The sequence below is a fragment of the Chiloscyllium punctatum genome, chromosome 49, assembly GCF_047496795.1.
Source record: "Chiloscyllium punctatum isolate Juve2018m chromosome 49, sChiPun1.3, whole genome shotgun sequence".
In the NCBI taxonomy this organism is placed as follows: Eukaryota; Metazoa; Chordata; class Chondrichthyes; order Orectolobiformes; family Hemiscylliidae; genus Chiloscyllium; species Chiloscyllium punctatum.
In genome coordinates, this window is record NC_092787.1 from 6,221,158 (window position 1) to 6,233,203 (window position 12,046).

Sequence of the window (12,046 nt, forward strand, 5' to 3'; positions counted from 1 at the left end):
ATTATCTGCCACAGAAAACATTGAAGCCAAAATGTTGAATGTTTTTGAAAAGGAGTTAGAACATAGAACAAACCATGTCTCCAGAATAATAGCCTGGAGCTCTTGATTATTAATCCAATGACAGTACCCCTACCCCACTATCTCCCCTTAGACTGTCCTAACTCTCTCTCTAAGTCGTCATTTCCCTGTGCTCTGATGACTTACTGTGGATTTCAGCTAAGCATCGTCTTGATTTTACATCCTCATTTTTTATCTACAAATGCTTTGTAGATCTCATCTCTCTACATCCTTAGGTCTAATCTCTTCTAGCCCTGCAAACCTCTGAAATATCTGCAGTCATCTAATTCTGGCTGCATGAGGCCCCCTCAATGGCTCCTCCACTTGTGGCTGCGCTTAACAACTCCAAGCTCAAAGAATTCTTCCCTAATCCACTTTGACACTCTGCCTCTTTTTCTTCCCTTATATATCTTAAGACATATTACTTTGACCAAGCTTTTGTTCATCTGTTCTTATGTAACTTGTCAGATTCTGTTCCCCCAGTTCTCCTTTAAATAACCTTCCAGTATCGTATTGTCAATGGGATTTCAAAAAGTGTGGTGGCTCTGTGCAGGCATGCAAAATACTTTCTTCTGTTCACTTCCCACTTTTTTGCTTTTAATTTTTTTTAACTATCAATCAGGAGTTGATCTATTTAATATAATGAGAACCATAACAATATTTACAGCAACATCGTGAAACCTTGAGCCCAGAAACAGCACTTTTTCCCCTTTGTTACGCCGGCTCTGAATCAGTGATTTATGATTCTTAGCTCTGAATTATAAATCACTGCACAGCATAGCACATAAAAATCAAGACTGACACTTCAGTGCGATATTGATGGAGTTTAAGGAGCCAGTGCCATATTAAAGTAATGCCCAATCTCTCTGTTTAGATGGAAGTAAAAGATCCCATTTCACCATTCTCAAGGACAGCAGAGAAATTGTACATGGTTTCCTTATCTATGTCTAACCTTTAACCAACATCACAAAAACTGGTCATTGAATCATTAGGAATGTGATTAAGAATGTTGATGGAATAAATTGAAATAACTGAAGCAGAAAAGGCAGTGTGTAGCTTTAATATGATCCTACATATTTGATACTGTAACTAGGCATTGCTACCTATTACAGAACATTAATGGAACTTTAATGATGTAGATGACAAGCTGAATGTAGCATGGTTCTAAATTTCAGCAAAATGTCACTTAAACAGGTTTAGCAGTAATATTTGACTGTTCCTTTTTATTCCTCAGATATTTTGAATTTCCTAAAAAAGTAATATTTTGTTTAATGTGCAGCAACTGAGTCATTCCTTGAACAAGGATTTTCTTATCTTTATTTAATTTTGAAACTTTGTCAGTTCTATTTCAAGCTGTCCATTATCCAAGGAGACCTTATCAGTTACTGTTTGCATCTCTTACCATCAAAATTCTCTGCTGACGAGGGATTTTTCATTTCATTCTATAATGTCTTATATTCAGTCAAGTGCAAGTTCTGAGCTCTGCCCTGACATAATTATAGACCCAAGCAGTCAGTTTGCAATCTCTGACCAAAGAGAGTGCTATCAGTTGATTCACTATTACAGCTGAAGATGATAATTATGTTCTGATGAACAGTCACCAGACTCGAAACAGTACTCTCCCCATGGATCTATCCAGACCTACTGAATTTCTCCAATTTCTGTATTAGGTCTCCAGCACCTGCTGTTCTTTGTTTTACTTTATATAAAAATTGTGAATTGCTTGAACAGTTCACTCTGAAGTGTTTTGCATACAGAGTAAATTTCAACTTAACTGACCATTAGTTGTAAGCATATATAGCAGCTTTTGTACAAGCACAACATTCCACAGTTTTAAAAGAAGAATAAAAATAATATGTATGAAATAGCGTTCTTCATGTGATACAGTATATCTAGATTCTTCAGGGGTGAGGCAAAAAGTAAAATTTGACACTGATGGACATAGTGATATTGGGACAGATCACTAAAAACTTTGTCGGAGAAATTCCTAAGGAGCATTTTGAAAGAACAAAGACGTTGAAAGGTAATGATATTCTAGGCTTTAAGGTCTAAGCAGCTGAAGGCTTGGCCACGAATAAAGCAATTAAAATCAAGGCCTCTCGAGGGCCAGAATTAAATTACTGTTAATATCTTGCAAGAATTGCAATTATATCGGCACAGTGGCTCAGTGTTTAGCACTGCTACCTCACTGTGCCAGTGACCTGGGTTCAATTCCAGCCTTGGGTGACTGTCTATGTGGTGTGTGCATATTCTGCCCATATCTATGTGGGTTTCCTCTGGGTGCTCCAGTTTCTTCCCACAATCCAAAGATGTGAGGTTAGATGGACTGGCCAAGCTAAATTCCCTGTAGTGTCCATTTATGTGCAGACTAGATGGATTAGTCTTGGGAAATATAGGAATATAGGGTAAGAGGGTGCATCTGAGTGAGATGCTCTATGTAGGGTCAGTATGGACTTGATGGGCCAAATGGTCTGCTTCCACACTGCAGGGATTCTATAATTCTATGTGGCTGGAGAAGATTGCAGATATAGAGAAGGTTGAAGTCATGGAGAAAATTTGAAAATATGGCATTGCTTGGTAGTTGGTGTAGGTCAGAGGACACAGCGTTGATTAGTGAATGATACTTGGTACAAGTTAAGAACATGTTCTACAGAATATGGTAGTCAGCCAAAAGTGCATTACAATAGTGGAGTCTTGAAGTAATGAAGACTTGGATGAGGGGTTTAGCAGTAAGAAAGAAACAAAAGACTAGTGATCTAAACATAAAGACCTAACTCTTACTAACACTGGAAATACTCACCAGTCCTAATCTCTAATCAGCTGTTTGGTTGCTTCTGCCTAAACAATCGCTACTTCAGTTACAAAGATTTGAGAGACTTGGTTCTGGCACTCTGTCGCAAAAGTGCACTCTTTCAAATGCTAAATCACGCTACGTTGGCTGCCTCCAATGTACTATTAATCAACCTGTTGGGACATGTTATGAGGTTACTTCGGAAAAGGTGGGACTTGACCCTGAACCTTCTGTCTGAGATAGGGCATATGCTCTACATGTAGCTAGTCATTTGATAAATTTGCTAAAATGTAAATTTAACCCAAAAATGTTTTGTATCAGTAAGATGCTTTTCCTGGTTACCAGTTATGTTGTGTGTGTATTATCATTAAAATCTTGTGGAAACATTCTCTCAGTTATGGTACAAGCTTAATTTATTTCTGGACCCGACACAAGGAGAATCGACGTTTCGGGCATCAGCCCTTCTTCAGGAATCCCATTAGAGAGTGACAGTAAGCTGATATGGCATGGAAGTCAGAATCTCCTAAGTTCTATGCTGCAAAGTGCAGAATTGTTTCCCTTATCCTTTGTGGGCGGCACGGTGGCACAGTGGTTAGCACTGCTGCCTCACAGCGCCAGAGACCTGGGTTCAATTCCCGCCTCAGGCGACTGACTGTGTGGAGTTTGCACATTCTCCCCATGTCTGCGTGGGTTTCCTCTGGATTCTCCGGTTTCCTCCCACAGTCCAAAGATGTGCAGGTCAGGTGAATTGGCCATGCTAAATTGCCCATAGTGTTAGGTAAGGAGTAAATGTAGGGGTATGGGTGGGTTGCGCTTCGGCGGGTCGGTGTGGACTTGTTGGGCCGAAGGGCCTGTTTCCACACTGTAAGTAATCTAATCTAATCTAATCTATCTCAAGCTGAAATCTGGTTTGGTAATCATGCTTTTCTTTCACTAAAATGTAAGTACACATGCATATATAGAATCCCCACAGTGCAGAAACTGGCCCAACAAGTCCACACTGACCCTCTGAAGAGTATCCCACCCAGACCCATCCCCTCTAACCCTGTCACCCTGCATTTTCCGTGGCTAATGCACCTAACTCGCACATCCATGAACATTATGGGCAATTTAGCATAGCCAATCACCTCACTTGCACATCTTTGGACTGTTGGGACGAAACCAAAGCACCTGGCAGAAACCCAGGCAGGCACGGGGAGAATTTGCAAACTCCACACAGACCAAAGTTAGAATCAAACTCAGTGGCTAGCACTGTGAGACAACCCTTTGGTTTTACTAATAAAACGTGCCTTCTGCTAAAAAGAACAGAAAATAAAACAGAATAAATCAAGCCATTTGCTGTAACCTTTTTTGGAAGATTTCGGTATACAGTGCAAATTCAATCTCATCTATCACAACACCAATACTCTATAGTACTCAAACACAGAGAGAGTGGCTTCTCTATCACATTTGTATGCTGAACTTACCTGTTTTTTTTAATTACTGGCCTTGACAACCTGGTAGCCTCTTCCTTGATTAGTCACTCAACTGAGCTTTGATGTTTCTCAACCTTCAATAATTCTCAGGGTTCTAACCAAACACTGGTGTGGAATTTTTGAAATTGAATCCTTAAGCTTAGTTAACCTATTTGCTCACAGTTCTATACTGCCCCTTTCTTTGAAGAGAAACTGTCTCAACGATCAAAATTCCACTAGGGCTTCTTAACTGAAAACCAAACACTTTCTAAACTATGGTTTTTCCTCTAAGCAAAAAAAAATTCTGAACAGAAAAAAATCACGTGTCTCAATGTTTACCCTGCCTGCTCAACACACTCAATGCAAACGAATCCCAAACATCATCCCACGGACACACTCCGTGTGTCTTTCAAATTTTTTTTTAAACATAGTTCCAGAAATGCTAGTTAAAGCTGCTCATAGACTAAAACTCACTTGCTACTAGTTCAAAATTCAAAGGTTAAAATAATACTAAAATCGCATGTTTTACTATTTTTCTGTTAAAAAGACTGAAGCATAGTTTGGTTGAGGATTTTGGTCGTAATGGTGTTAGGTATGCTTGCAATTGTTCTTATAATTTGTTTGGAAGAGCAGTATTATTCCTTTGTTTAAGCATGCAATTAATTACAGTATCTTATGAAAGTTCAAATGTTTAGATTCATCGAACGGAGTAAAATTGCCATCAATACTTTTATATACGAGCACATTGGGTGATCAGTTTTGAGAGAGTCCATTAGTTTACTTGAAGTTTGTTCTCATTTGAAATTAAATGCAGGCATCTGAACCTGAGTGTAAGACCGAAGCCACTGCCGACTTTAGTAAGAAGTGGTGTCCCTGAAGCTCTCCGGGGTGAAGTTTGGCAGCTACTTGCAGGATGCCATAACAATGACCAGATGGTAGAAGACTATAGAATTCTTATCACAAAAGTAAGTCTATATTTAAGCAAACTGCGTCTTTTGTTGAAAAGAATTGCCACATCAGTCAATATGCAGAGGTTTTATTTATTACCACTTGTATATATTTTCTATGTCACTTTGTTTTGCTGATAATGAATTTGGAAATTGAAGACTTTCTTAAATGGGCAGCAGTTATTACAAACTATGCATTGTTCATAAGTGCACGTGAATAGAAGTGGAGACCTGGTTTGACTTCACTGGTAATATTTAGATATTTTTGATCAACCTGTTCAGACACATTATGACACACTTCTGAAGCAGGTAGGATTGAATATGGGCTTTCTGTCTCAATGTAGGGACCCTGCCACTGCATTATAACAATCTAACAGTCATACTTGGTGATTGTGTATTCATCTCCTATTAAACTCCATATTTCAAATATTTTCTGAATAATCCAATTAAGAACAATTGTTTATTCAAAGATGTTGTGAAGAAATATTTGTAAGAGTCTTTGCTGTTAGTCTTGCATTCAGAATTTGCCTCCAATAGCTCTAAATTGAGTGTGCTAATATTCTATATAATGCAGCATTTTCAAAGGAATTCAGGAAAAAGTACGAAACATGAATTGTATAAAAACTTGTTTAATGTGTTTCGTTTGCCATAAAACACTTTTCCTCAGAAAATCATTGCTTTTCTGAGGAAAAGGTAATTTTGAAACTGTTTTGCATTACTTTTAAAACCTGAATTAGGTTATTAGAATAATCATTGTATTTGGTCCCTAGGTTTTTATTAAAAAGTATTCAGGAAGAAATAACACTCTGCATGTAAGGGGGTTTTTCAGGGTGTTGAGTCTGTGCAGCTCTTAGTGAAGCTATACAAAATACATGGTTCCTGTTACATTGTAATTACATTGGAAAACAATTGCCCCTATGTTGATATGTTACTTTGCTATGTATTCTTTCTGTTAAGCTGTCTGTAGTTTGACTGAAAAAATTGTCCTTTAGCCTTGAAGACAATGCACTATACTGTACATTGATACTAATGTAAACTGGTGTATGAATCTGGAACAAGACTTGTCTGGAGCCAAATAATGACATTCTTAAAAGAACTTAACCTCCCTGTAAGTTTAGGGTTTACTGAAAAATAATGTGTAGTGTAAATGCACTTTTATTTTGTAGTTGTGTTCATTAGCCTATAAGAAGTCTATATTTTCACATTTTTTTGATTGAAACTGAATTTGAATGAAATACAAGGAACTTTCAAGATTTATGGTAAAGAGCAGGATCTGACTGACAGCCAGTGTCACATTCTGCCTATCTTTGAACACACCATCAACTGGTATAAAACTATTCCTTTGGACTTGAAAGAAAAACAAAAAATTCTCGAAATACTTAGGTGTGGCAGCTTCTCTGGAGACTAAAACTGAATTTTGTATGATGTTGCCTACTTATAAATATATCTCTTGTGCAACTTTGCAGAGGGTAGGACCTCACAAATGGTTAAAGTACCATAGATTGAAATTTCTGTTAGTCAAAACAAACTTGTGCTTTTATAACGATCCAAAGCTCATGATTACTGTTAACTTGCAGGGATATTAATTTTGTTTCTGAATAGTTTTCAGTAGTGTAAATAGTAAACAGTTATGAGCACATTTCAAGTACCTAAGTAAACATCTGTAAATCTATAATATGTAAACTTAGAATAGGCTTGTCCAACAGGGCTCAAGTGTAGTGGTCGAAAAGCACTGGAGGTCAGGCAGCATCCGAGGAGCAGGAGAATCGACGTTTTGGGCGTAAGCCCTTCATCAGGAATGCCATGCTTTTCCACTACTACACTCTCGACTCTGATCTCCAGCATCTGCAGTCCTCACCTTTTCCTTGTCCAACAGGGCTGGCTGGGAATCAGCTGAGCTGCCAGTTGTGTGGGATTGGGGGTGGGGTGGTGAGAGAAGTGTGAATGTGGGAAGAGTGTCAAGTGGACATTCTTGAAGGGAGGGAGAGAAGTTTCCTGGACCATGGGCTAGTTAGAAGACTGGTCGTGAGAGTCAGAGTGGCCATTGTCTGAAGTGAAGCTTTGGGGAGGGGCAGAGCTGTTTGAGGTCACTATTAGTTAATCCCATTTTTTAAATTGGCCTTGATCCCCACTTACATTCCCTACTGATCAGAGCTTTGTGGCTTAGTCTTCATCTCTCTCTGCTGAACTGAAAAGGCAAAGAAATTTTTAAATTAGTTCTGCATTGCACTGTTTCGTCATAGTTAGGAATTACTCAAATGATAAATTTATTGTTTTTCAAACTTATCTTTGGCTCAAAGGTGCTTCACACCAAATAAGAAAATAGAAATATGCACACCTCCCTCTTGATCTGTCCTTCCCCACCCGGTAATGTGAGAGGTTTAGACAACCCTGATTTAGTGTTTGTTCAAACACATTCCTCATTTCAGATTTTTGTGACTCCTGTTTCATAAACAGAATTACATCAATTGCTTGCACAGATTAAGAATAAGCTGTATTCGTGTGCATTTAAATTAACTTTTGTGATTATTTTGTTTACCTTATTTTAATTGCTGAACAAGCAAGTCATTTACTGGAAGCGATCCCTTTTTTTTTCCCTGAGTGTTTCTATTTGTAGCAGCATTTTTATTGATTTTAGTTAATAACATTGCTTTGTGAAATTAGATTTCTGTGAATATTTAATTGGCATTCTTATTTCATATTTTAGCCTTGAAACTTAGATAGTAATAGTTTCAATAGTACATCAAAATGAGGCTTAAGTCTAGCTAGCGTTACTTACAAATTAAAATGTTTACCATAAATCTGTCTATAGATTGGCACACCAGTTTGAAACAGAATTGTGTATAAGTTTGAAGTAATGTTATTACCTGTTTCACATTTACAGTTCTACTATTCCTAATGGACCTTCTGTTATCCCATCATTTGGGAGAGAAGGGAATAATGCATTCTTGAAGTTTGATTCAGGCATCAGTGTCTAAACTTTCAAGAACTTCTAAAACTTCAAGAGAAATAACTTCTGTTCCAAATTTAGAGCTTGCAGCTGTAAGCTCTAAAACATGTCTCTCTGTTTTTGTTGGCAGTAGTATACTATATTGTAGTTGTCATTTTTATTAAAAGTGATTTGAAATCATAAGTATTTTTGATCATCTTCTAAAAGTGATAAAGTGGACTTAAATTTTTAAAAAGCATCTCGCATATAACTTCAAACCACGTAATGTTCGTAGTTGAATCAGTGAATGCTGATTATTTCGTTAAACATTTGCAATTTTCTCAATATGTGAAAATTTAGAGCCAACCTCTCATGCTTAAAATTCTGTACCTTATATTAGTACTTTGTAAAATACATATAGCATAACACTGTTAGACTGCATCTATAATTTTAGATAGTATAATTTTGAGAGCTGTGCAGACAGGCCATATTGATGTTACTTAGCAAGTCTGGCAACGTCTTTGGGAAGATCTCAGCAATAACATTTCAAGTCTGGTGATTTCATCAAAGCTGTTAGCTAGGTAAAAATGGTATTTATGCTGAAGTCAAGGTTAGGGTGTTGTGGAAGAGAATTGAGTAGATGGATATGATAGGAGTAGGTAAACGAGATTATGGATCGCAGGCCAGTCCAGAAGAGAGAATGGGTGAACTGTACTAAAAAAAACAACCCATATACTGTAATGTGACAGACTGCGGAATAGGTGAGAATGGGTGACAGTGTTAAAAGCAATCCATGACATGAAAGGACTGGATGTAGAATAGGTGAAGGGCATGGGAGGATGGAACCATTGGAGTTGTTGAACTCAATATTGAATCCTTGAAGCTGTAGGGTCCCCAATTGGAAAATGAATGTCATCCTTTGAGCTTGAAAACGGCAACCAGGCTTGCAACAGAAATGTTTCCCAGTGAACGCAGCATGTTGAAGTGACAAGCAGCTGGAAGCTTGAGGTTATTCTTACAGACATCTGTGTTCTGCAAAATAGTCACCCAGTGTTTTGTCTCCCCAGTGTAGAAGAGTCTGGGGCCTTTAGTCACGAGGTAAATTTTTGCCACTCCATGTGAAGATACCATTGGGAATGGAGGAGGAATGTACCAGAGTATCCCAGAGGGAACAGTCCCTGTGGAATGCTGACAAGGGAGGGGAATGTGCCTAGTCGTGACACCCCATTAGAGGTGACAAAATGGCGGTTTACAATCCTTTGTATGTTGGTAGGGTGATAAATGAGGACTAGAGGATCGTATCATTGCTGTGGGAGGGAAGAGGTGAGGACAGAAGTGCATGGCTAAGTGTCCAGTCAGTCATGGTAATGGAGAGTCCTCAGTTGACTAAAAATGTGGATGTTTCTGAGGTCTCCATGGCATTGTTTGAACATATGCAACGAAGGTGGAGAATTTGGGGGAATGAAAAGAATCAGGGTTTTGTTTGATCTGCAGTATTCGCAGTTTTCTGTTTTATTGTATTGTCATTATTGCTGTTGGGTATGTTAATTAAATGACAAACTGAACAATTATAAATAAACAAGGAGAGCAGTTACATTTAAAGAATAGATTAGAAACCTGTAATATAAGAGGGTAACAGTTTTATGTTAACAATGCTTGCTATGACAAATGTGGTTCCTCTGAGAATTGTACCAGCTATTGGATGGAAAAATCTAATCTAATTTTCAGGGAGGCAAACTGTAACTAGTGGAGTGCCACAGGGAGCAGTACCACCATTAATTACAATATATTAATATCTTGGATGAGGGAAGTAATTGTTTGTCATCAGGCTTGTGGATGACATACAAATAGATGGGAAGGTAGGTGGTGAGGATGACAGCCTGCAGAGGGATATAGACAAGTTAAGTGAGTGGGCAAAAACGGGGCAGTTTATGCACTTTGGCAGGAAGGAAGAATAAAGAAGCTGAGTATTATTTAAATGGTAAAAAAGATTGCAGAAAGCAGCAGCACATATTGCCTTCTGTATAAATCACAAAATGCTAGCATCCATTTTCAGGTAATATGGAAGATAAATGAATTGTTGGCTTTTATATACTCCATTCTCTTTGAAATAAAGAAGCAAGGAAGCTTTGTTAGAACTATTGAACCAAAAGAGACCGAGGAGAGGGTGAGCAGAGTTTGTCAGTAGTGCCTTAAATTACTAGTCAGACGTATCGCAACATTGAATATTTCTCCTTCTGCCACTGTGCTTGCTTTTTCCTGTCAAGACACTCTCCCATCCTTCAATGACCCCTTCTGGAATACTGGTAAATGTATTTGAGTCTTTCATCGAAGGAAAAATATAGGAATGAAGGAAGTGGAAGCTGTCCGTGGAAGGTTCACTAGATTGATCTTAGGTACGAAGTGACTATCTTACGAGAAGATGTAAATTCGGTTGGGCGTGTACAAATTGGAATTTAGTAGTACGAGAGGAGCCCTTACTGAAACATAAGATTCTTATGAGAGTTAATAGGGTAGATGCAGAGCAGTTATTTCTCATGAGCAAGAGTTTAGGACCAGAGAGCATAATCTCAAGGTATGAGATTGCTGATTTAAGTAGATTTTCGTCAGTTCCCTTCTCGTGCCCTTATAATTACCTTTTTATCTAACTGTAAAAGCATTGCATCCGATTTTGCCTTCTCTCTTTCAAACTGTAGATTGAATTCTACCATATTATGATTGCTGCCTCCTAAGTGTTCCCTTACTTTAAGATCTTTTTATAAAGTCTGGCTTAACACTAGAACTAAGTCCAGAATAGCCTGCTCCCTTGTGGGCTCTATCACAAGCTGTTCCAGAGAGCCATCCTATAAGCATTCCATGAATTCTCTTTCTTTGGATCCACTGGCAACATTATTCACCCAGTCCATCTGCATATTGAAGTCCCCCATGATCATCATGCCTTTCTGATGTGCCCTGTCTATTTCCTGGTATTCTTTTTTAGATTAGATTTCTTAGTGTGGAAACAGGCCCTTCGGCCCAACAAGTCCACACCGACCCTTTGAAGAGCAACCCACCCAGACCCATTCCCCTACATTTACCCTTTCACCTAGCACTATGGGCAATTTAGCTTGGCCAATTCACCTAACCTGCACGTCCCTGGTCCTGACCACTGCTAGGAGGTCTGTACTCCCATTATGGTTTTTTTACCTTTGTGGTTCCTCAACTCCACCCAGATTCCACATCATCTGACCCTATATCATTCAGTGCCATAGATTTAATTTCATTCTTAACTAACAAGGCAACCCAGCCCCCTCTGCCCACCTCCCTGTCTTTTTGATAAGTTGTCAATCCTTGGATGTTTAACTGCCAGTCCTGGAGAAACTAGAGAAACTCACTAGGTCTGGTAGCATCTGTACTGTTCTGAGGAAGGGTTACTGGACCCAGAATGTGGACTTTGCTTTCTCTTCACAAATGCTGGCTGGCCTGCTGAATTTCTCCATTAATTTGTGTTTTTGTTCATGTCTGCTTTCTGGTAACTGTTTTAAAAATAAGTTGTGACACTCCTCCAGAGAACAACAGAAAAGTTAACTCCTGTATCCTGGTTTAAAAAAATCCCTCTAACATCTCACACATAGACTATCTTGATCATCTCAAAGAGGAGATCGGCCTAGTAGTATTATTGCTGGACTGCTGATCCCCATATTTGGGTAATGTTCTGAGGACATGGGTTCAAATCCTTCCATGGCAGATGGTGGAATTTGAATTCAATAACAATTTGGAATTAAGAGTGGGCAATTAGGATGGGCAATTAATGCAAGTCAGCGATACTCTCATCCAATGAAAGAAGAAAAAAATGATAATTTCTCTTTGTGGCAGCTTGCGGTACACA

At 38.5% G+C, this 12,046-nt stretch overlaps 1 protein-coding gene across 3 annotated transcripts in view; it reads left to right on the forward strand.

Annotated features, from left to right (window-relative positions):
• rabgap1 (RAB GTPase activating protein 1) overlaps positions 1-12,046 on the forward strand; it is a 182,049-nt gene that overhangs the window by 93,604 nt on the left and 76,399 nt on the right. For all 3 annotated transcript variants that reach the window (XM_072566093.1, XM_072566095.1, XM_072566094.1), the window contains one exon: positions 5,117-5,267. In XM_072566093.1, coding sequence (XP_072422194.1) covers positions 5,117-5,267 — 151 coding nt within the window. The remainder of the gene's footprint in view (positions 1-5,116; positions 5,268-12,046) is intronic.